Source organism: Bombus pyrosoma, linkage group LG2, assembly GCF_014825855.1.
Source record: "Bombus pyrosoma isolate SC7728 linkage group LG2, ASM1482585v1, whole genome shotgun sequence".
Lineage (NCBI taxonomy): Eukaryota > Metazoa > Arthropoda > Insecta > Hymenoptera > Apidae > Bombus > Bombus pyrosoma.
In genome coordinates this window covers 7,637,028-7,663,810 of record NC_057771.1, presented here as the reverse complement: position 1 = coordinate 7,663,810, position 26,783 = coordinate 7,637,028, and the positions used below count along the sequence as shown (strand labels likewise).

The 26,783-nt window shown below is 41.9% G+C and overlaps 2 protein-coding genes across 11 annotated transcripts in view; one reads left to right on the top strand and one right to left on the bottom strand.

The window, feature by feature from the left end:
• The window catches only part of LOC122576234 (protein dead ringer), a 318,271-nt gene that overhangs the window by 181,399 nt on the left and 110,089 nt on the right, over positions 1 to 26,783 (bottom strand). The gene's annotated exons all lie outside the window — the stretch shown is intronic.
• The window catches only part of LOC122576188 (insulin-like peptide receptor), a 125,094-nt gene that overhangs the window by 21,771 nt on the left and 76,540 nt on the right, over positions 1 to 26,783 (top strand). For 6 of the 9 annotated variants that reach the window (XR_006319672.1, XR_006319670.1, XM_043746097.1 and 3 more), the window contains one exon: positions 14,062 to 15,398. The exons of 2 other annotated variants lie outside the window; for them this stretch is intronic. Coding sequence is in view for 4 of the 7 variants with exons in the window: in XM_043746097.1 (XP_043602032.1) it covers positions 14,720 to 15,398 (679 nt within the window). In the remaining 3 variants the exon portion in view is untranslated. Of the gene's footprint in view, positions 1 to 14,061; positions 16,132 to 26,783 lie in introns of those variants that run through there. One more of the 9 variants, XM_043746142.1, reaches the window with a different exon arrangement.

Below are 26,783 nucleotides of genomic sequence, written 5' to 3'. Positions count from 1 at the left end.
GTGGATTTTGAGACTGACAAGTTAGACGGATAATTCCGATAGTCAGCGGTATACGTGACAGTAAACGAACGTTCGGCAAGATTTGAGGGCCGTGGGATAGGCAGAAACACGGCGACGCTTCGGTTCGCGTACGCGGAACGACAATTCCAATTATCTGTGCGCGTGCCTGTGTCGTGCCGGTATGTATACTCGGTAATAGCCTTCGCGATCTCGCGTGCTTGCCTGCCGAGACTCTGTATTCGTCTCGTTCAATGGAACATTTCGTATGCCCGATAATTCTGTATTGATCTCATAAACAATCTCTCTCGATTTCGGGATGCATCCGGGTTTCGCTTCCACGAACAATCAATCTCGTCAGTGGCATATCCGCCGATCCGCGCCTTCCTAATCAGATCTCCCTTGACGTTCGATACGGGAGGATTCTTATCTTGCGCGAGGAAAAGTGTTTACAAAATTATATGCTTGCTTAGGTTTGGTTTCTACAAAAAATAAATTACATCGTATTTACATTTGCAAGGATTAAAAGCGAAACTTCAGCTGAAACTTCGATTTGGCTTTGTTAACTTTCTATCGCGGAATAGAATCGATTATGGAAGTTTGTAGTTTGTAGGAATGTTACGGTTAACGGAGTAAGAGTCATTACGATTATCAGTTGAAACGTAGTATGTTAAAAAGCTAGATAAAAGTTCTGGCATCGTCTACTCTGTTCGTTATTTTGTTTTATTTCCTGTTGCCAAAAAGCGATTTTATAATACATGTTGCGCAAAGTCATAATTTTCTTCTCTGATTTCCTATTATTCATCCTTTTCGATAAAAGTTGCTCGATTATCGCTTTTCACGTGCTACTGTTTTTCGCCCCCCGAGAGGCGTGTCTCGATAAGATTGACAATTCTTGTAAACTAGTAGACCGAATTAGTAGACATCGGAATTGCGCGTTATCGTTTTTCATGGGAAATCTATCGCGATTATTGCGAAAATATTTACACTGCTTAAATGACACTTATTCGATATCGCGACTCGATAACCTTGTACTTTGCTATTATATTTCGAAAGCGAATTGCGTTAATAGGAACAAGTATTTGACAAGATTCAGGTTGTCGTAGATAATGATCGTAGTTGGAGGTGTTTTCGCAAACGACCGAGACAAATTCTATCCGATTTCAACAATAGCTGTTTAATGCGCTGCTCGTTGCGTTTCCGCCGTTGACGATACATATGTGCATTTTCTGTGGTCACTGGATTTTAAAAACATTTCATTATCCGGATATTGTTTCGCAGCGTCACCTTGACACGCGTCGATACAACCAACGCGATCCAGTCGATACCGCGTTACGTAAGCTCGACGTTACAACTCCTTAATCCTTGCCTATTGACGCGAGCACGTGGCAGATTTCGACATGCGTGGAAATCTTTTGCACTTCGCCATCGTAATATTCCGTACACATGAACCTGAAGCGAAGAAGTGTTATCGGATTCACGTACGAGCCGTTCCCTTTAACAAACATGGAGGAAAATGAGGCGTAACGAGAGAAAGGGGATGTTGATATCAGGTGCTGAACGGAGCGTGCGCTCGAAATACAGTTTTTTTTTTCCTCGGTGCAACGTTTTTAAATAATTGGAACGAATTGTCGGGTAATGAGGGGAAATGATGCTCGTTAAAATACTCGAACAACCACAGAAAAGAATTATGAGGAAAAAGTTCTGCGGCGAGCATTCTCCTTTGATATCCTGTTATTCGAGAATTAAAAAGTAGCTAGTAAAACTTGTTAATCCGTTCGGTCACGAAACTGTCCGCTTAATTGTCTGGCATTCTTGAAACGTTTCTTCGTTCGACGCCGCGATAGAGGACGTTTAAACGACGATAAATAAGGAATTTCAGGGAACGAAATCTCTTCGGCGTAAATAGCTTTTTTCCTTTGCAAACATCGTTTAACAGGGTCTGCAGGTGCAAACGAGCCCACCGCTAACACGGTGTACGTAATCGCGTTTAGAAAACGTATTCTAGGCGAACAATTGGGTTACAGAACGCGTCGGAGAGCGTTCGCGTTGGCTAGGCATGTGGCAATGTTTTGGTCGGCATCGATCGACCAACCCTTACACTGCGGCGTAGTATCATACTTTCTTGCTTCTCCCGCCCGGTGCTCTCCCACCACCCGCATAATCCACCCACGCCCTGGTTCACTCAGCCACCCTTACACGCCAGTGATTCTCAATCGAATCCGTCTCTACTACCTGATCGAATCTATGCTCTATTTACCGGCACAATGGGGCGCTTTTCCATTATCGAATAATTTCTCCGTTGATAACCGAGACAATATCGAACGATACGATAAGTAATCGTGCGAAATTTCGATTAAAATATAAATTGACATTTTTCCGAACGTCCGAAGAAACCAGGTATCGTCGCTTCTTTCTAGAAACCGTAGATTTCAAACACGATAGATATGGTACCGCGAGACGTGGTCTCCTTGGTCGACTTATTTCGGGTTTCTAGATGTAACCTGTTTTCGTTAACGACTGGCGGCTGTAACCGCGTTAAAGGCAATCGGCGAGACGCAACAGAGAGCCTCGGCTAGCCTGGAATTTGCATCGCGGTCGCCGGTACCGGGACCGTATAAATTGCAATTAATTTATTCGTCTGTCTCGTCCGGCGAGGATCGTGCGCGCGCCACGCACTTGAGGAACGCGACGACGCGACGTTCGAATTCTTCCCGCAACGGAGCACTGCTGTCAGCAGGCCGAAATTCGCCGAAATGCAACGGGCGTCGGCGAACGCGACCGACCGCCTCCGAGCCACCTCGAGTCTGCGACTTTGCACGTTTCAGTGGTTCTCACATGGATTTGTGCGGTGCGCTGTGGCGGTGGAACGTTCGGATGCGTCGCACCACTCTACCACGGCTACCACGGCCGGGGGAGTTCATTGAACGAGCGAGCCGGCGCGCGGAGTGGACGCGGCAAGGAATGGCGCGTTCCACGGTTCACGGTCCGCGCGGATGCTCGAATTGACAATGCACCAGGATATCGTGTATCGCTTACGAACCGCCTGGAAACTTTGAAATAACGACGTCGCGAGCATCCACCACCACCACCACCACCACCTCCTCCTTCGTTCCGACGAGTATCGAAAATTACTCGACCTCGTTACGTTTTCCCGTACAAGGACGACGTGCCGCAGGTATCGATCCTTTGACCGGGCCGTTGGCTACATTCGAAGGATTTCTTCTCTCGTTTACCTCGTCGATCGTTTTATCTCGATTTTACGTCGACTTTTACCTCGATTTTTCCCTCCACTTTTACCTTCACTTTTACCTCGTTGTATCGCGAGGATGATTTTTGAGAATCTTACGTGTGTACGATATGAAGTTTTTAATAGAAAAGGCAGGTAGTGGTTAGGATGTTATAGTTGTAGGTGGCGGCGAAGTATACCTCAGAGTTTTCTAGTCCAAGTTGGTCGATACGAGTTCGCGTCGCAGGGCATTGGAAGCCGAAGATTCGACGAGATAATGGACGCTGGGCGGGTGAGGAATTCAACGAAGGGAGCTGTACGGGGCGGGAGAACGCGCGTGCGTTCCTCTTTGCACGCGTACCTTCGTACAGCGCGTAATTTTATTTACACAATGATAGAGGTACTGGTTGTGTTTGTCGCCACTCCAGGCTGGCATTACCTATATCTCATTACGTTCGGCTTTATCGCCCGTGGCGCTCTAGCTTTTTTCAAAACAACCGCCACTGCGACCGAATCGTAATAAAAGAATCTCTGCCGCGTTCCACAAGGGAAAAAGCGTAGTCGTCGTAGTCCGATTACGTGACTATTTGCGTTTTCTAAATCTAACGATAATCCTGCTTTTCATCGGTTTCGTACGACGAATTTTAGTATGACCTACAAAAGGGACGAGAAGAAGCAGCTTAGTACAACGTAAACCGTAAACGTAAGTGCGGCCCATCGTTACTATGTAAATTTATTCAGGAGAAGGAGAAAAAGTAGCCGGAAAACAGGTCGCGTACACCGCTCGCTACAAAATGTCGTGAATTTTGCTCTCGAAGTTCTCGATTCTTTGCGCTTCTTCTTGGTACCGGGTGCTTAAACGTATACAAAGGACCATGACGCGTCCATATTTGTCGATTTTTCTTATTTTCCCGGCCCTTGGTGTCTGACCTTCGAAGATATATACCTAGTTTTCTAAAGATAGATCGCGAACCTCTGTCAAATCTTGTATCTACGCGTTTAATATCAGGACAATCGACAATTTTGGAATGTTCAATAAGATGTAAAACTGCGCATTTAATCTCACAAATGCAGGCACAACTTCAATAACATAGTTATTTAGTTATTAAATTTTATGATTGGTTATCGTGTTCTCCCTCTCTATGGTCTTCATACGCGGTCGTTTTATGAAAGTGGAGGAGGAATGTGACGCGGCGAGAAAAACGCGCGGTATGGAAGAAAGCGAGGGACCGCGTGCGACTCGGTGGTGGAAATCGAGAAATGAAGCAAATAGAGGACGAGGAACGCAGTCTGCGCAACGACTGCGTTCCAAGATAGAACGGAGTGTCGCGTACGAATGTAAAGTCTGCGAGAGAAGCGGAGCCAGACAAAACGAGACAAGTTGGGAAAAAAGATTCGCAAGACCTATCGACACGCGGCTAGAGCGTGCCGCGATGGATCGAGGAACGAGGTGACGCGATTGTCTTTGTTGTTCGCTCATGGACCTCCGTAGCTATTGACGCGACACCAGCCAGAAACCCATGAATGTAGTGCGTATGTAGCTTCTCAAGTACCATTACTCGGTGCGACGTCGTCGTTTGCTACGATCCTCGCCAGCGATTGGTCAAAGGTTCGACTCGTTAAATCGAGGAAGAAGGGGCTGCGGAGTCGATATACGAGATTCTTCTCGTGGAATGGCAGGACCGAAGAGAGGAGTCGAACGAGCATTAAGCCTGGTTCAGACACGGCCGGTAGTTGAGCCAAGTAGCAGGTAAAGCCGAATTTGCACTGTTCGTATTGGAGGATCATTTCGGATGAAACGTAGGGAGCAAGGTATTACGACGAATCATCCGTAGTGATCATCCATAATGAAACAGCGTAAATTCGGCTTTACCCGCTACTCGACCGAACTACCGGCCGTGTTTGAACGAACCTTTAGCGACGAAGAACGAGTATCGACCATCTTTTCTCTCCCATTCACTCGGCCCGCGACACTGTAGGTACGCGAATAACCAACCACGCATCGAGCGTGTTCGAAAAAGACAATAGAGAAGCTCGATGCGACGTAGTGTACCGCTTCGAAGGAAAGAAAGACACCGTGGGCCTGCGTCTAATTCCACAGCGACCCTTTCTTTCTCTCGCACGCATCGCTGCTCCCTCTTCTTCCTCCTCTTTTTCTTTTTCTTCCTGTCCTCCATCTCCTTCTCTTCCTGCCGTTTCCTTTCGCGGCTACGATTCGGTATAAGAGCTACCGCGTTTTCAGTGCATTGAACCGATACCCTAGGCGACTTCTATTTTTACGGAACACCGACCATTGGAATTCACACCTTTAAATTCTCGCGGCGCTGTGGCACGCGGATGACATACTAAATCATAGAGTTCTATCGAAATCTTCTGCGATTCTATCAAATTTCCACGGTGCCACGTAACACGGTTCTCTACGTAAAATACCTGTGACATGTTAAATCTAGGAAACATTACGTACGAAAAAAGGCATGCAAAATATCTGCAAGTTAGCGAAATCTCTGGCTCGAACTTCAGGAAAACGAGTCACCATTATACGATGCCTAGTCTCGGTAGACTTCCGTTTGATGCGCGTGACAGGTGATACGCGAAAGTGAGCGACGAGGAGAGAGAATTAGAACAAGCGCCGAGCGTGAGAGAGGGAAAGATAAACGTGGTCGGATGGTCGGTGTCGACGGACCGGCAAACGCGAACACAAACACTTCATAGTAGAACGTAGCGGCGTGGTGAATGAAGCCTGCGGCCTACTGCCCCCTCCCTTTCTCTCCTGTACTTCTCCTGTGTTTCGCGTCGACCGTACTTCACCATGCTTCCCCACTCCGTCCCTCGCCGCCTCGTTCACCAGTCGATTGCTTCCCCCCCTCCCCTTCAAACCCTCTCTGCCACTCCCCACTATCTGGCCGCCGTGTGTGTGCGCTACTATCCTCCCCACTCCAGTGCATCGCTGCGACCAACAATGTACCCATCTTCCTCGTTCTTCGTTTCACTCGATGCACCGACTACACGCGGCACGCACGCACCGTGGCACAGGGGCGCGGGAAGACCGCGTCGCGACGCATAAAACGGACGGACGACGGATCAAAAGCGCGGCAGATCGTCCGTTTCCGGTACGGCTAATCTGACTGAAATGTTTTTCCAACCGATGACGCGTAATCGCTATCCGAGCGAAGAGCACTCGGTAATCGGTCTTTAAAGCGAATCATCCGTGAGCTCGTGGATTTTTTCATGTCGACATTCGTTTGTTCGTTCGACATACACGGAAAAATTCACACTGCCTATCTCTTTGTATGTTTAATTTTTCGTTCGTTTTTATTATCCCTGTATTTTTCCCGCGGGATTTTTAGTTGTTCACAAACGAACAACCTCGTTTAACAGCGGTACAAACGCGCAGCCGAACGAACCGGTATGACTAACGCGTAATGTTGCTTTATGAAAAGCTTATAGCTTTAATACTTATAACTGTACTCTCTGTTAATAACAGTACTCGTTAAACGTACTCAGTGTTTATAGTTACTTCTAAAAATATACGGACAATAAGCATTTGCATTGATTTATTTATGTTTTTCTGGTTAGTTTGGTATATTTTTATCAAGTAAAGTAAATAGAACGAATCGCGTTTCACGATGTACTCGTAGCGACTGACTTGTCCGTTTGTGTCACACCGTTCCCGTTGCATTTGGTCAAGAAAGATGTCCGTCGTTGATGAACCACGCTGCGATTGTTCCAATAATCCCTGCGAAAAATGAGATATAAAAACAGTCGTGGAAACTTTTCTGGATACGTTGAATTAATCCACTTACCGGTTAACGTTCGAGTTTGATTTTGAACCATTGCAGCGATCTCGAATCCCGAGAACGTTTCATCGTTCCCAGTGAAATATATTCTTCGATTAGCGCGATACGTATCACGGATATGGATAAATAGCGGTACGCGCACGTGTCGAAGCGACGAATCGACATATGACGGACTACGTCGGCTTTATTTGCATCCCGCGTGGATATTTTAGCTCCTGTCGCGCTATCTCGCCTGTCAGCCTACAAGAGGAAGGCTAGAAGCATTTCGGATGGAATACGCTGCGAAGAGTGGCCATCCGTTATTGTATTTTTCTCGATCGTAAGGCGGGATTTCCTATGAGAAAAATTATACTTGCGAGCAAGCTCCGGTTTTCCTGAAAATTTCATAAACTTCGATGAAATCGAAATACTTATCTATAACGCTGTCATCTTACTAATTTATTCGGCGAATTTCTATCGAGTATTTCTATATTCCAATACATTTTTCCTCCGTGAAACGACACGTAAGTCAGTTTATCTATGTTTCTCAATAATATTGCATTACGATGTTAAATAGGGCGTTTCACCACATAGGTATTTCCCTTTGACAACCGAATAAAAGCGTGATTAAAAAGCATCCCCGCAGGCTGCTCCGTGGGGACAAGCGTTTCTACATTATGACGAGTTTCGTGATTATGCATACATCTTGGTCGGCGACCCCTTTTACAGATATACGAGTCGTGCGAGTTTGTTCCAGCTCTTCGTTGCGTCGGTTCGTTTCTCGAAGGACCGAAGCCCTCTGCTTTTTCCCACGCGCTCGACTGTTGTAGAACGATCGATAATAGAGAACAACGTAGAACGTGTTTAAAGTATGTACAATCCAGTTGTTTTCTAGGTCTCTACGCCGCACGGAAGTGCTTGTAAAAGACAGGTATCTCGCTAGTTTTTCTTCTCACTCCCCTTTTTTTCTTTACGTTGCAGTGCGTTTCGACGCCGGAACAAACTTCATTCCGACTTTTTTCAATGCCCTGAAAAGTCTCTTACCTATTCTCCGTGGTACACAGAGAAGGAGCATAATCGCTTCTTTTTCCCTACAGTTTAGCCGAACTGTTCCTCCGCGTTTTAAAATCTACTTTGTCCTGAGAATAGTCACGCGATCTAGTTTCCCTGCCGTTTTAAACTCTTGTTAGCGCTACTTCCCTAGCTTGTTTTGGTGTTCGCGCGCACAGAAAGAGAGGCAGAGAACCGGATAGGTAAGACGCTTTGAATGCCAATCGATTTTTCCAGTAGTCTATAATCTGTGATTAATCGACAACTTTTCCACCCGATGCGGTTTTCTCAGGAACCATCGAAATCCCTCACCCCTTTCGCTGTCTTCTACGCAACCTTTCGGAATAAATGATCGGTTCGACCGGATAGCACGCGCTCGTCTTCGAGATTATAGACACTCTGTATAATCTTGTTGCCGCTGAAAGAAATACGAATCCCATAAAAATCCCGTAAAGACGAAGTGTCCGAGAAGTGGAGACGATACAGACGGAATAAACCTGCGACGAAATGTTAAACGCTCTGACAGAAACGATGGTGACGGGGTTACATTGACGATACCATCGATTGTCCGATCGCGAAACGAAAATTTCGACACCAGGGTCGACCGACGTTCAATCGATCGAATCGATTTTAAGTGGAAGCTTTGCAGACGAACGAGATGTTAACGATTGACAATCCGATGGGTGGCAACGATCGTTATCGGTCATCGTCGTCGTCGTCATCTTCGTCGTCGTCGTCGTCTGGTTGAACGAAGTGCTAAGAAGCGCATTGGGAGCGGAGAGGACGGGGCAGCGGAGATTTAATGGAGCGGATCGCTCGGTACCAGGGCGCGTGCTACCGCGTATACGGCCCGGCTGACCCCTTCATACGCAATAAATCAATTATCGCTCGTTAGCAAGAAAAATATACCTTCAATCGAATCACGTTACTTAACCCGAGTGTCATGGTAACCAGAACGGTGTTTTGCAAGCACGCGTCCATAATGCAGTCGTCTTATTTGTTCAAGCTACTCACCGTGTGAATTTCTTACCCCTTTGTCATAAATTACGATTAGGTATCTGTCAAGAGTATTTGCTCGCCGATGATTTGTTCGTCGGTCATTTATACGGTTGGCGCCACGCGATGACGTCTTCATCGAAGAAGTCAGACAAGAAACACGCGAGATTACGTACCATCGTTGATTTCACGCGATTCTTACTCTCCTAAACGATGATATTGTTCGCTGGATGGATGCACGCTGCGGTCGTTTTTTACTTCACGTCAATCTAATTTACGGATAGAGGACATTGCCATCGTCCGTTCCGTGCGATCGACTGTAAACAATTATTCGAGATCGTGAGAATCGCGACTGTTGAATGGACATTCCAAGCCACGGTCCGTGTCCGCGGGAAAGTAGAAAATACCGTGTTAGTCGGCGGTGCTCGCGGATGAGCGGTGCTGTTTCTACGTATAGGCCAGTTCTACACGGAGATGTACCTACATACGTTACCGCCCACAAGCATCCGTACACCTGCTGCAATTTCATCTTGAAATAACTTGATTTTTTTTTTTTTTGTTATATGTTACATGTTATAATTAGAATGATAGATATTTATGAGTTTGTGGGAAATACAAAAATGTAGAAATATACAAAATGCACACAACACGGAAACACGTGCGAAAGATGGAAAGAATAGTCTACTTGTTACAATATTTAATAGGTCAAACGATTTTCTACTTAGATTCCCCTTTTTCTAATTAGACACACACATACATATGTATATATATTTATATATCCCCAGTTTAGTTAAAGTACAATAACGTTCCTCTACCGTTAATTCTTTATCTCTTTTCCCATAATTCGAATCAAATGTTGTGCTAAATTTAAACTGAAACGAGAGATATACTCGCATCGCTCTAATTCCATGTTTATCTCTAATTGACGACTGACACTTCATAGAATCCATACGAACTTTTAGAACGTGACTAGAAACACCGAATGCTTATCGTGGTACACATATTCCTGCGTGGAACTAGCCATAGAACTCTCGCGCGGATCGTTCCACCGTACAGAAGAGCAAAACGAAGTTTTATCGTTCTTGTCATCGACAAACCGTGTTTTCCTTTCGTTCGATCGAGCAAAACGAGTCTGGAATCAGAAGGTAGATGAACCCGGCTCGATTATTAATTTACGCGCGTCTCTTTCTCGAGTCGAACGAATCCAAGTGAAAGAGTCGTTCTTCGTTATAGTTGCAAGAGGGTCGACATCGTGAAAACAGAGTGACGATTTCACGGGTCGCTGGAACTAATATTAGATCGTCCCTCTCCAGTTATAAAGCGTAGAACGAGAGGGTATCTGCGCGCGTGGACATCGAGATATCATACTCGTCCGACGAAGAAACGTCTCGCCGGTTGCTGCTTTTAGTTGCTTTCGCGACGACTCAAGATGCACGGAGCACCAGAGGGAGAAGCCTCGCGAAACGGCCGGTTCGAACGGGGAACGAGTTTTATCAAAACTCGATGGCCTGAATTCGTAGCGATGAATGACGATGGATGACGTGTTCATTGAAGTATGTTCCTCTATTCTTAGAACGGAGTACGTGGCTAGCTCAGTAGCCAACTCGTTAAGTATTCTACTTTGAGCGAGCGTGCGTCCCGCTTCTAAACTAACGATCCTCGTACCGACCAATCAGACGGTTGAATTTCAAGCTAGAAACAGTCGTAAAAGTAAAAGTACCGTGCCGAGCTGGCGAGAATATGTGTCCGATTGACAGTAATGAGTTAGATTTACTTCGATCTCATATGGTCAGGTCTACTGATCGAAGGGACCGCTGTAACAAGAAGGCAGCTCCAATTTTTCCATTAATTTGAGTAAACCGACAAATACCAAACCCTAATTCGATTCGAATCAAATCACTCTTGCCAATGTGCTTTTACGATCCACTAATATTCTTGCAATTAGTATGGCAAATCCATGCAGAATTCTATACAAAGGTTCTAGATCTATAGGTCCTTAATTTACGAAACAAATTGTGCGTTCGCAATTGTATTTATTAAACTTCTTCGTAATAGACATAAAACAACAGAAATAGAAGGTAAATGTTTAAATGAATAAGAGAAGAAATATAAGATCCGGCAAATAAAAATCTACCATTGGTCTTTAAAACAGCACAAGTAAATCTCTGTAAATAAAATAACATAGTAATAAAAAAGACTGATACTAGTTGCATAGAGAGAGAGAGAGTGTGGAAAGAGGCGTGACGAAGTGAAAGGGCGGCTAGGCCAACGTAAACCCTGGACAGCGTTGAGAGCGACGCTGTGGGCGGCGGTCCAACGAAAAGGGTCCTGTGTATAGGGCTTCGCGTAATGAAAAGCACCGTTTGGCCGCTCCGCAGCGGCGAATTTCGCAAACAAACATTCCTGGACGATGATGCTCTATCCTACGCGTCCTCGCGAATATTGCTCGCCGACATACGCCGAGCGGACGAGCTTTGTGCGCCCTCAAATCGGCCGCGAGCTGCCGCAGTTACAACAGCCGCACAACTTTCCAATTTTAATTGGATTTATAGCCTGCGGGATCCGTCGATCTTCTCGCCTGACGCATCCGCGTTTTTCGTGTCTCAGAGCGGAAGCCTTTTGTAACAGGGGCAACGAGATGGATTTTTCAATTTTACCCTATCCATCTCCCTTAAAGTTCTACCGGTGGAAATTATTTGCGAAATGGATTAAAAAGATAAACGTTGACTCGAGAAAATCTACCACGACATTGAACGGACCTAAGAACAACGTTTCTCCGTCGTTTCCTAAAGCGATCGTAATTATGTCGTGGAAATAGCTTCGCTTCGCGTCGTGCACCCTTCACGTTTCATTTACGCTTTTCCAAGCTAAAATCTGAAACGTTCAATTTCCCACGTCAAACATTTCCACAAATAATTGAGATATGAAAGTACTCTTATTCATCTAAATTGCACAGTACGTTATGCCGAATGGGAGAATATATATTACGTCGAGTGTGACATGGGATATTTAGTTGCCAAGCCAATAGTTTCGGGGATTTCGTTACGGCCATGCTAAAAGACATGGTATCGAGGAAGATGTAAGAGACGTTTTAAGACGACATTTCTCCCGGTTGGAAAAAGATCTTGTAACTTTACTGTCGACCAAATGCCCATTGTTCGTACAATAATACCGCATATCGCGTATGACACGAGAAACTTGAATTACCAACGTTTGAAGGGACTACATTTTCTTATCTGAAACAAACAATTCTTCATTGTCTCTTTATGAATTGCTTTGGCACAATACTCTATGCAAAAATTCGAAGAAAATTAAGAATAAACTATCAACGAGGTGTGCCCACTTAACCTCCGTGGAAATGAAATATCGCTCGTTAGAGTCAAGCGACTTTTAATTGGACCACGTTATGTAAAAACAACCTCGATCGTGCGAAATTGAGTAAATTTAGTTTGAAGATCTTTATCCTTCAAGAGGAGTAGCTTTATTTCTATTAGGTATAATTTCATTCCTTTTCGTTTTCTTACAGTGTTTTTCAATGGCTTATCCAATAACGAGTAGTATAATTAATATTATTTTAAATTTCTGTAATTCCCGAGAGTAGGTATTATTCGGCAATTACGGCTTCAGAATCATCCGCGTCAAAGTCAAGACATTTTACGTTGAAGCCCTCTTTGTCTTCGATAAGTCTATTGTCGCTGTTTAATTTATCGTAAAAATTTAAACGATCTGCTGGGAACGAGGTGCTTCGTTTATTGTAAGGTTTTAAGCTTTGCGTTTGATATAAGTTTACATTTGACATTGATAAAGCCGTAAAAATATTCATAATGTTGATCTATTATTTCATATTTTCAATTTATTATTTATTATTTCGAGAGAATTAGAGAACTCATTAGGCTTAACCATAACCAAGTGGTTTGGAAGCTTCCTGCGAGATAATTATAAACCTAAAATGGAACTATCACCTTGGTAGTTTCAATAATTTTATTACGTAGGAGTTGTTCTACGGATTGACAATTTTTTGCATAATAAAGAACACAATATTGACACATCAGACACATAAGAAAGAGGATTCTATCTGGTACGTTACCTTTAAAAACTAACCAACTAACATGATGAAGTGACATCCCGTGGATAGAATTATCCGAAGCTATCCAACTTTTATGTCGATATTCTGGACTTTTGTTTCGATTCTTCGATTTCTTTTAAGCGTAAGCTTCAAACTTACGTTACGCAAGTGAATAGCACAGCTAATCCTTCATCTCTCCTTTCATTTTTTTTAATTCTATTTGCATAAGAGATATCCGTGTCTAGCAATGAAGGTAACGTAAAATGTATTATCGGGCTATACTCGTGAATAGTAACAATAATAATAATAATAATAATAATAATAATAATAATAATAATAATAATAATAATACGCGATAATGACATGGAATCCATACTAAGTTTAATTAGCTTTTTCGAATTTTGAGGATCGATAACTTTCTGCATAATATAGCCGAATAAATCGCCCGATAAACAATAACCTTTTCATTCGCAGCTACTCCGGTCTAAAAAACATCGAATTTAATCCGCGTTGATTTTCGAGTCGATCGATGAACACGTTACAAAAAACCGTAATTATACCAGATTACATATACATATAGGTTGAATGTAGCGAGGTCGGAGAAAAATTGGCTCGTAAATAGTTCTTCATCGTGGTGGACGAGTGCAGTGAAGGGCATGCGTTAGCCAGACGGTGGCCGATTAAATCGCGTCCGCCCTCCGGGTTAAATATTGACGTTTTCCTACATAAAATTCATGCGAACATTTATTTCCTGATATGTATTTACCTTGTCCGCCAAGTACATCGGGTTCCGGTTAAATATCATCGCCCAGCGGCAGTTTATTCAATCGAGCCTTCTACGAGAAAATCGAGCGAATTCGAACGTACATGATAAAATGCGTGCACAAAAGACGATATTAAATCGAAACCAGTCGTGTAATTCATACGTTATAATTGTCTGATTGCAGGATATTAATCGATGGGAATATCGGCGAAGGAACAGGACACGAAGACGATTCGCATATGTCGGCGAAAGTGTTAAGCAACGGAGGTTGAAAGTGTTCTCGTAAAGGAGAGAGAAGATCGACTGTGTACTGTGAAACGAGTGGCAAGGTCCTGTGGTTTGATTCGTTAAACTCAACTTGGATCGAAGTGGAAATCGATGGCGCCGTTCAACCTACCTAGTCATCGATGTTATTTCTTCATCGGAAGGGACTGATGTTCGGCTCATCCTCGATACAGGATTGAGCCCGAACAACTGTACAACAGCGCGAGGAGAGATGTCTCTTCTACCATCGACCGAACGAATCTCCGATTGGTCCTGAGTCTCGTCGATCTTCCTCGAATCTTCATCCACCGCATCTTCGATTCTTCTTCGAGTAAGAAAAAAAGGGAAGAAACACGTTCATCGAGAAATCTTCAAGAAGAACCGGAAGACTGGATCGAGTTCGAGGAAGATGAACGACAAGATAGCGAGAGAGAGAGAGAAAGAGAGAGAGAGCCGTTTGAGTCAGTGTAGGCGATAGACAGCGGAGAAGAATATCGAATCGTGTTCTTCGAAGGTCCGTCTTCGAAGTGACGATTATCCGGGAAATTTTTTGTCCATCATCTGCGAGAAATCCAAACATGGAGCCGTTAACGTGGTGCACGCGCAGGCTCGGTGGTAGCGTAGCGGCGTCCGAGGAGTCGACGATCGCCGTGACTCTCGCGAAGGTTGCCGCCACGACCTCCTCCCGTCTCTCGACCAACGCTAACCCTGTCAACGGTTGTTCTTCCACCACGACCTGGATCTGCGAAACCATCTGCCGTCTGACTGACACTAGCGAACATGCGAACAGTGTTCTCCGTCACTGTCACTGTTGGTCAGGCAGTGCCACACCAGGACACGACGGACCGCCACTTTCTCTCTTCTTGCCGAATCGTCAAAATCAAAGCAACGTTTGCGATCTCTGCGAGCGTCTTCGTGGACGGAGCTGCGATTATTCTACGCTAGACGAGAAAAGCACGGAGGGACGTTTCGATCGAATAACAAGACGCGGGCAACGACAAGTGGTGAATCGTGACGTAAATCACACCATGATTTCCTCCAAGATATCACAGCGCGACAGGTTGGTGTCCGACGCTTCCTCGACCAGCTACGTCTCCAGCGTCGTACGGTGGAGTTTGAGGCCGGAGAGATCGTTTCGCTGGACCAGGCAGAAGCACGCGTTAGCCTGGACGATTTTGTTCCTATTGGTACTCGTGCCCTCCACTTCCGCGAACCTGCAAAAGGGAATGTCAAGAGGTTCCTCCAAAGAAGAGGGAGGTGAGTTCGATCAGTTACGTCTGTATCTACCGTTCGTCGCTCGGCAGATGACATTTGTGATGACGGCACATGGCAAGAGGAGTACGCTCGGTTAATGCGTTGTCCGTAACATCTGAAGCTCATTTTTTCGACCCTCGTGTGCAAACATATCAGACGATGGTTACAAAATATTCAATTTCATTATTCGATCGAATTGAGAGGAAAGCTCAGAATCATTTTACGTTAATTAAGGGAAAACGAACGAACAGGCTGACGAAATTTTTCGAATTCTCTCTCTAGGCGACTCTTATGAACATATTATGTGTTATACAGAATATTCTGAAATTCATATCGTACGCTAATTTTTTTTACTCGGTATATGTGCGCGATAAATATCTTGTAACTTGTGCGTGTTTACAATTATTTATAAATTTCGATTGGTTTTAAATTCGATCAGTACAATCGTGACAGTCTGATTACAGTGCTAATAAAATTTCAAAATGTTTCGTATAACATGCCATATCGACGTAAAAGTGTCCTGTGCTAACTGTTCAAATACTTTTCTGAACCGGTGTATCTCTCGAGAATAGCTACTATCGTATAAAATTCTCAAATGAGTTTCAAGGAAGTGAAAACGTGTACGTTAACGAACGATTTCTCTCTCTTTCGACCGGTGTTTTTTTCCCGGATTGCTCCCTCTGGAATGCTTCGCAACCGGAAAACTGATAATGAACTGGGACAACAAACACAGTCGGTAATCGAATTTCGAATCCATGCTGCGCATTAATTACATTTGGCACAGTTTTAACGTTGGCTTAATGATATTACAGTTGGTCGATGCGACGCGCGAAATATCGCTGGCAATTCCGCTTAACTCGTTTCGATGAACAGAACATCGGAGTATGAAACAGGATTTAAAAAGAACACCGATAAAACTTGCATGCATACTTAGTACTTTTCCCATTCTCGCTTTTTTAACGACCCTATTTTAGTCCGATAACGTAGCGAAGATCGATCGCACCGTAAACAATCAAAATATATACGTAGAGTCACTACTATGCAGTGTTCCCCGGATCATCGTAACGTCTTCTGCCATTTCTGTATTTTTCTATCAATCGTATTTACACCGTTTTACCGCCATATTTCGTTACGTTCAATGTTCACGATTGTTGGGTTTGGTGGTTGATTACCGAGAAAGAGAACGAAACATTTTTGCTTTACGTTGTACGTTTATGAGAACATTACGAATAGATTAGAAATTGTTCTAATTACACAAACTGGATACAAATACTGTTTTATATTATTTAGACTATACAGTGTATATATATGAACTGTTTCAAAATTGATTTCTTCCTATCGTTTGAGAAAGGACACAGAAACAAATAATTTCTTTTTATTAGTTATCGGCAATGGAAATTCCTTCATTCTTTACTGGCGATTTTGTAAAGAAAATATAACGCATTGAAATACGAGATCGGTTTTATCGAACGCAAATATATTTATCGTCTAGTTCATTAGCATAACAACCTCTTAAAGCACAATGTATATGGAACATCGGGTGTAAAAGGATTGTGCAAAATTGTAACTTGAAACGAGCCAAATCAGATCGCGTTGAAACCCGTTCTCATTGAAAAAATGCCATCTATACAGGCCAATGTAATATTCACCGATATATTATACAACGGAAAACAGAAAATTCATTATCTCTGCTAAACGAGGGAACCGTGAGCTATAAAGGTGAATATTCATATTCATAAATACGGTAATATGCTTGAGGACATGCAGACAACTTTCCTTATCCCGGATTATTGTAATTTCTCATCTCGAAAGCCAGTTATAATGATCCGAGGAATACCGTGTAGCAAAGCAAACGACGCTCGGGAATAATCACACATTTGTCTCAGCGTCTCCCAGTTGTAGATCGCTATTTTCTAGACCAGAAATTCTTTAACTCTTCTAACTCTCGTAACAATTTGCATCCTTTTCGTAGACTATTCGACAACTCTCGTTCGTAACTGCTTTCGATATACTCATTCGTCAAAGCAATCGAAAGCAGTGGCAACGATACTTTGCTTCGCTTCACTAAGTTCGAAGAAACATCATTGAAACCTGAGGGCACGGTCGTACAAGTGCATCGCCAGCACGACCGTATTTTACGAAGGCAGAAACCCTCGCCTCCCAGCTGTTTGTAAATCCGCTCGAAAATATTGACCGCGTCTATCCGGCGTGCGCGCATCAACCGAACGTCCGCGCGAATGCAAATATTAATTAATTGCCGACCAAATTGCAGCTCGGATATCAGGTTCGTTGATTTTTCCGCGTCATCGATGATCAAGCCATCGTACATGTAGGTACATAACCGTTCATAGGTATTATGACGTTTAAAGATCACACGGCAGTAATACGACAAGTGTATTTTCGATGATTTTCAAACCTTCGCGTTAGTCGATAATAAAAGAGACGGAGGAAATTTTAACCATTTGAAAATTTAACAACGACAAAAAGTAACAAATTTAAGCGTAGCTGTTGCGTTACTTTCGAATTCAATTCGGATAAAGCAATACATATATATTCGACGTTACGATAATACTACTGTCGATGCGATGTAACAAAAATGAATTCTTCTTTTGTCTATATACACCTGTCGCGTCTTTATCATATTTCTTATTAGCCGGTTGCACGAATGCCACAGATGATTTTACAATGCAGATTTAGATTCTCAGTAGATTTCTCGGAGCCTCGGAATTCACATTCAATTTCTTTAATAAGACAGTTTAGAAAACCGTGATTCTGCCGACAGATTATTAATACGATTTACCATATTTGCTGTACGCATGTTGGATTGCAACCTTGCGCGAATATAAAATCCTACTCGATCAATTATTTCTTTATTATTTTCGATTCGTTATCACGTTCCCTATAAGATCAGCAAGTGTCTTAATACGCATGGACGGAAATGTATATCAGGTTATCACATTCCGCGTTTTTCACCTCGTCGATCGATACTCCTCTTCCTGTTGCTCGAACAAAGTATTTCAACGCCTCGAGAACTGGTCTTTGCCAATCGTTACTTCGAATCGGGTTAATAAGTCATCAGACGGAGTGAATTGTCAAGCGGAAGACAGGGATTAATAGTAGACACCACCGAAGTCACTAAATGCTTCGTAAATGGACAGATTTTCGACCTACTTTGCATTTTTGCGACAAGAAGCTGGCGTAATTAAGTTGCTGCTCATAAATATTTAAACCCCTTTGTATTATCGGGGTTGAAATGTATGATAAAATATACGTATATTGGGCAATATTATTAATGAAATCTTACATGTTCCATGTCACAAGTTACTACAGTTTTAACTAGTTCTTTTGCACAATAGCAACAAATTCTACGCATCAATTTTAGCAATCGCAGTCACACATTATAATTACGCACTCGATATTTTTCCAATGTTGAAAAGGGCGAGAAAAATGTATGTTTAGTCTCAGAATCAAACGAGGAGAACATAGTGAATTTTATAAATTTGCCCTTCTACGAGATGATAGAGGATGGCTTGCAAGTAAATTTTCTGACGCACGATTGACCGAATATCTTCATTGGCGATGGTGGAAAAAATGTGAAAGAAGAGACGAAGAGCGTGGGTTAACTGTACGTCACGGTGCTTTGGTATTTCATCGCACAAAAGTAAAACCTTTTTCATTTTCGACGAGATTAATTTCCCTTTTCTCTATAGACTCACGGTAGACTTTAAATCAGAATAAATTACTTTTGTGTTGGAAAGTTGCTTCGACTCTTTGTAAAGTGAGAATCGTGTTCCTCGGCCAGATTCAACAAAAGGGCTCGTCCAATTGAAACAATTCGCACTGTTTCTCAAGAGTTACATCATCCCGGCATTAATATCTTTGATATCATTAATTCGTATCTTTAATTTATCGGAGGAACGATACTGGCCTGTATTATCGACCGTTTCATAATATTACAGAAATAATATGCGTTTGCGCAACTTAATCATTATACAAAATCGATTCGTTCGTCGCATTTTCGTAAAATCTCTACTTCAAAGCGGTTCGTTTCGACGCGTGATGTTGTAATGGAGGGAATATTCGTTCCAGGTTTATTACGCTCGTATATGTATAAATGAATAACGCTCGCATATATTCGACCTGAAACGTCAAAAATGATAAATCTTTTCTTCGGCGAAATTGTTTCTTGGATAAAGGTGGATATTTACTTTAGCGATTTGTAACACTTTTATATAATACAATGATGCCATTATATTTTACGATCGTTAATGTAATGCACGGACGGAAGGCGATTCTTTTCATTAACGCGATAAACACAATTCATAATTTATCTAAAAATATTAAAATGTATAAAATATCTGATACATTTTACAATATGCTACCATAAATAATTGGTACGATACATATTACAAAATTATATATTAATGTAATATCCTGTTTCTCTTTTTATATTTAAATGTTTGACGTTGACTATTTTCCGTGTATTAATATACATACTCTGTATATGATGTTCCAGGTTTTTCCATTCAAATATTTCATTTTATTATAACTTTTTAATAAAGTTTCAAACGGTGTGTGCGTGTGTGTTTGTATGTGTATATAACATTTCTCTTTTCTCTTATTTATTTCCGTAGAATATTCTGCCAAACTTTAATCGAGAAAACCTGCAACACCATACATATATACGTAAAATGCAAAGTGTGCGGGCTTTATCTCACAGTATTATTAGTATATGGCCGTGGCTAAAAAATTTAGGTTACCTTATTTAATGAGAGAACTTGAATTTTTTTAACGAGAGAAACGTGAACAAGCGTGTTTGAGCTTTTATATAATTTTAAATTGATATATACCGGAGGAAAAGGTTCGGTCATGATTATTTTATAGGTATTTCCAATTTTTTGACATATCCAGGGAAATTCCAATTATTCAACGAGGACAAACAAAGTATTGTAATATATTAAATAATTGCATGGATTAAATAGATTAACAATTTCAATTGGAAGGTTTTATTATCCGCGAAATCGTTTCGCGGTCCGTAAATTAAATACGAAACGTCGCTGTTTGCAAAAACAAAAGATACAATATTATAACGAGGACAAATTCTAATAAACCTACTAAAAGCAAACAATTAGTACAAAATTATTTCCTATTTTATTCTGTCTTTCTCGTTTCTTTCTTTTCGTGAATATCTGAAAACCTTAAAATAAATATCTCAAACTCTTGCGTGGTAATAAATATCGATTGCTTTAACGAATAGAATAAGTAAGTCACTGATAAGAACGCGCCAATTATTGACCGTATGCAATACAAGTTTGAACATTAATCTTTGCCGAATCGAATTTGCTTTAGACTTTGACTGCGAGATTTGAAATCGATTTTGTCAAGAATAAGTATGTTTATCAACTAAGTAGATACGTGATACTTTGTAGAGTAGTAGACCAGGGTAAGTTATAGCTCGTTATGTAACTCGATTATATTTGGATATCTGAAACTCATTAATCAAGTGTTTCTTATGCTAAGGTGTACATTTGTACATGCACACGCGTTAGGCCTTGATGGTCGATATTCAATCGTTTTCGTTTCCATAGCAATAAATATTCGTGTTGTCTTTTCCATTTGCCTGCAACTACGTTATGTAGAACTGTATATTATAAATTACATTGCTACATAATAAGGTACATCGATACGCCTGCTTTGAGGCATTTCTATACATATTTTTCTTTCCTTTTTTAAATTCGATTCTTTGACAATGGCCTGAAATTACATTAACAGAACAAAACACGATGAAATATCGCAAGGTATTTTTGACAAAGCTCGTGTCGCGGTAAAGGAAGCCTCATTGCCACCGAATCGATGTGCAAATATTTGCAAGATAGACAAAACGACCTTATTGATTCGTATGCATATAGCACTACGTGCTATATTTTAGCATGATTTTTTCGGGCTATTGATTGAAACAAAAATTCTAGAAATCAAAAGCTGAAAAATATATCAACTTGCCCCGGTCTCTCCTACATGCAGCATCAGCCGTGAAATGGTTACAGCTTTTCTAGTCAGACAGATCGAAAGATGTGTTTGTACGATCAGGATTCGTTCGGATTACGTGAAACTTTGCGGAAATTACGTTGACTGATACGATCGAAATACGCCGCTTCCTGATAGCCGATCTAAGTTTTAAATATGCGAAGAAAAAAAAAACATTTCGTTCATGTGGATTCCTTTGGCGAATGCGAGAGGACCGTGTCACGGACGTAATTCGGGCGAATCACGCGGAACATCGGCTACAGACAGCACAGTGAATTGAATGTCAGGGGAGTAAATGGGCTGGAAATATTTAACCCGACGCCTTCCTTCCTCTCTCCGTCTGGTCGAATTAGCGAGCAAGGAAAGCAGGTGAGAAGGAAGCTGCATCGGTTACCGACGTCGTTCGGCTCCGATGCGTCGACACGCATCTACATATTTACACGTGGCTCGTAAAGAAACGTTTTTATCTATTTCGCAAGCGAAACACGAATAAACGAATGGAAGCTGGCAAATTGAATCACACGATGACGAATTCCAACATCGTAAATTTAATATAAAATTGTTCGAGTTAACGTTACGTAAAAATTTACCTGTTCGATTTTAACCGGCCTACTTTTCTTTTATTTATTTATTTATATTTATATATTTTACGACGATTTTATAGTTACGAGAAACGCGATAATTTGGAATATTAAGAAAGGGGAGAAATATGCAATAAGTTGTGACCAGAAACGACAGGTGATAATTACGGATCGTACTTCTCCCTCGCGGCTCGCTCGAATCAGCGTGAACTGGTTAAAGCCGGCGTGAAGTTGTTTCCGAGGTATTTAACTTTTTAAAAAAGTCATGCAAATCTGCATTAATTTGTCTACGTGCTATGGCTTAGTTCTTAGAAGTCCGCTATTATGCATACACAATATCCGTGCACGCGAACTCGCTTCCGGGTGCCCCCAAATGGTTACATTCTTGCCGAGTCGCGGTTGAACTTTGACCGCAACTCCGACTCGAAACACCTTGCAAACTTGACTGCGAACCTTGGTCTTTATTCTTTCCCCTTCTCGGCCTTCTTTTTTCCTCCGTTCGAACGAAAAACACAGTTTAAACGCGGTCAGCCTCGGTCTCGCTTCCCTTCTCGTTTTTCCATTAATCGCCCAGCCATTTCTATCGCGTTTATCCGCTACGCTCGACATCGTCTCGCACAGAGGCAACCAAAAGAAACAGAAAGAAAACGAGATTTCGTCGCTATATTGTATTGCTCACGAAGTTCATTTCGTGTTGTCTTGCGAACGCTACTGTTTCCCGTACACTTTTTCCCGTGTACTTCTTGGTATCTAACGGACATCGGCCAACTGAATTTGTTCAACGAAGAAACAGGAACGTATCGGTTGGTTAAACAGAATGTTATCTCCGAAGTACTCATCGCAGGGCTGGCATGTAAATTGCTCAGGCAATTTGCATTTCGTGGTTGTACGCCTCTCGACCGTGTATTATACACGGCTTATACGTTCGGCGCGATTTCCACTCCCAAGGCTTACGAATCTTATCTGTCTATGTACCTCGGTCTCTACCCTTCGCTTAAAATGTATCAACGTCAACGAAGACAATAAGCTTCGTAACGTGTCTTTTTCTCTATTTAAAGTTACAATTATATGTGAAATAATGTGTACACGTTTATTCATATTAGGACATCTGCGAATCTCACATGAAATGCGACCATTAATTTGGATCAGCGAGGAAACGATCAACAGATGAGAATTTGCATTTTCACGAAGAGCAGTACATGCAATTTTTCATGGTTTTGCCGGAAGATCAAAACTATTCGCAGGAATCGTGCAATGAATTTCCTAATCGATATCAGCGTTTCTATCTATTCGTACGAAATTTGAGGAAATCGGAATGTAACTTTTCTTTCATCCAGTATAGGATCTAGTTTCGATCGGAACAAGATCGCGCCGTGTTACACGTTTTCGTAGTCGATTAACGTAACGGTACTGCAAGGTCCTACAGCATTAGGAAAACGTAATTATTTGCTTTAATAAGGAATTTCCCAATTAAAATTTCTATTTCTATTTACTTGTGTCGATCGAACAACCGAAGAAGATCAGCCAGTAATTACCGTACTACGTACAGCTCGGCAGCTGTATAAAATCAGAATCCGAGCAGAATAAGATTGCTCGGCGCGTTTTTCAAACGGATCGAAGTTGCACTTCTCGTTCACCGTCTACGAACGTGCTTAACTTCTCGCCAGCAACTGACCTTTCCTTACAGAGTCGCATAACTTTACCGGATAATATCTTGGTAACGTAGCCTGCAATTGGTGAGCCCATCGGCGGTGTCGACCCCATTCCCGCGCGTTGATAATGCACTTTCAAAATTCGTCACGCGAGAGCCAGATAAGAGGAAGGGAAGGCTCGTGTATACGAAGGAGCGTAAAACGGTGAGAAAGAGAGAGAGAGAGAGAGAGAGAGGGGCAGAAAATCGCGACGAAATGCGGAAAGTTGTAAAGACGAATCGTCGTGACGCGGCAGCCCATATTTCACCGGTAACTTTGTTTCATGTAGGGTTAAAATGAAACGAAACGGCCAGCCAAGAGACGCTCGCTCGTCTCGAACGGCGGAATTACGTGAATATCATCGCGACGTATCGAACACCATGCCGGAGACTCGCACGATCGTCTCCACGATTACTTCTACGTTCTAAAGATCCACCTGATGACGCCACGGATTTTTACGTTTTCCAGTGCCCTTGCTTCGCATATGACGAATATTAGCGCGGAAGATACGTTAGAAGAAAATGCACGAACAACTCGTTCTATTCTAAATATAAATATCTTTTACGATCGACATAAAATAACACTGATAGATACGTCAACTGCAATTAATAATGAAAATAAGGAATTCGAGTAATTCGCGTTATTTTCCTTTTAATTTATTAACGGCAGTTGCCATTTCACGGAAATACGAACATTACTTATAAATATAGATTTCTTCAAAGACGTAGCGGTACAGATTAATCTAAAAGATTCTGCAGAGATAAGGAAATAGGCATCAATCGGTACCATTTATGATACGATAATTTATATTAGTTTTACGACCTAACGGTACTTTATACTGCCGCTTAATTAAAATACGAAGCAAATATGCTTGGCATCTATTTAGGATTTATAAATAGGATATGCATACGATAGAGAGCCTCCTTGTTTCCAACAGATCAGTTTATTCGGAAAATTGTTTCGAAGGGAAAAGGATCAAATCCGCAAAGGCGTTGCGTAGAATATAGAGAAACGGAATAGATGGAGAGATACGAGATACTGTCGTTAACATATCGACGAACGTACGTTTCAGCGTAGATCTTGTTGCCAACCGCTGGCACTTTCCATTCAATCTATTATTGGATAATTATGATACGCTTTTTGAGAAAATCTTTATCATATTATCTTAATTTATTTTGTACGCTTACGCATCGCACGAATTTATTTATTTATTTATTTATCGCTGTTCGACTTAAAAATTGTCGATCTATTCGGCGCATTTGTAAATCGTTTTATTTTGATAGAACGCCGTCAAATATAGGAATCATTTGTTTCACACGTAAACGTTGATTAAATGAAAACAAAAAGTCACGTGAACGTGATGATGGCCGATAACAGATAGCAGAGCGAAATCACGTTTACGCGACAGTCGCCGTCAAAGTGTTGAAAGTATGACATTGTACGTATCGTGTAACTATAGACGATTGCTTCGAAATCTACCACAAAATGTATGTATCTCGCACGGACACGATTGATGTGTGCAAAACACAAGGTTCGTATGAGATACGGAGGCGGTCATCGAGATTTAAATGGTTGTTCCAAGACTTGAAACATTCGTACTTTCCTCCATTAATTTTACGACTTGGCTATATCGTTGGACCATTTACTTGGACCACCTGCGTGACCAACGTGGTATGCAACAGCTTCTTCGGATATGCAACAAATTCTTCAGACGCAGACTTCTTCAATATATTACAATGGAGCATCTAAACTAGAATATCTGCGGGAAATCGTTTCGAATGAACGTTGAAACGCAGACATTTCGTTTTACGATCGTCGCATGGTAATTACCAGGTTCATTTAAAAAGTAGATTAAAATCGTTTGTCTCGAGATCTCGTGTCAAAAAAAAAAAAAAAAGGAAAAAAAGAAAATCGAATTTGTAACCTCCATAATTTCACGTATCACGTGTATCGTATTAACGCCTCACCGAGCACATTCAAAGCCAATTTCCTCCAAACATTTATTACGTTCGTTACGTTTTACGAGCATTGTTGTAATTTTCTCGTTAGCTTATCGTTATAGAAATCAATAGTCGTTACAGAGGAACGTGTTATACGACATTGCTCGATATTCGGGAAAGAAAATGTTGAAGACGCTGGCGTGATTACTATCGTTTACAGATCATCCTGACCGAAATTGGTTACGCGCGAATGGAGCCACGATCGGCGGTTATCTAATTGACACCTTTCGTGAGCAGCCGCGTCGCGACGCGACGTCGGCTCGCACTTTCCCTCTCGATACGAGAGTTTATTCCCTTCGATCGACTCGTGACACGTCGCTACAGTTTTACCTCCGTTCTTTCTCGATGGCTCGTTTAATCGACCATAGGTCGGTGACCCGATCATTTCTTCGCTTTCTTCGCTTCCCTCCAACCCTTCGCCCGTTAAATCGTATTTGTTCTCGCCACGCGTGCCTCATAATTCAACGTATATGTATAGTCTTGCATTCGCATCGTAGGTGGAAAGTTGGCTGATGGAAGCATTGCTAGTGACTGTTAGTGACTGGTTTATAATGCAACGGACATATCTTGTGTGGCAAAACGTTAAAATAGAGCACACTGAGCGAAACGGTAGTCACATCTCTAATATTGTCTCCGTATCTCGTAAATCGGTCTTTTACATTGCTAACCATAAATAAGTATTAGGACATCGGCTCTCTACCTACTTTTATCGGAGAATACAAATTTTCCTTTAACATTTAACTTTTCACTTTTGTTTTATGGGTAGACTACGGACGCTTATGCATTTGTCGAAAATTAAAAGATACAGAAATACAGTACAATTTATAGAATTTACAGATGCACGAATTTTATGATGTTATTTATTAATTTTTTTTTTTTTTTTTTTTGCTAATTAGGACATGCAATTTCTATTTTCATTTCGGAGTTGAATCGAGATAACGAACTGGCAAAATTTCAATAAAATCAAAACGCAGAATTGCCGTCTGCCGTAAGAGGATTTCGTTGACACGCATTGACAAGCATATTATTATTTTAGTTCATCGGCCAATTAACCTATATTTCAGTTATTTCCACCGTTTCCCGTCGATGCTG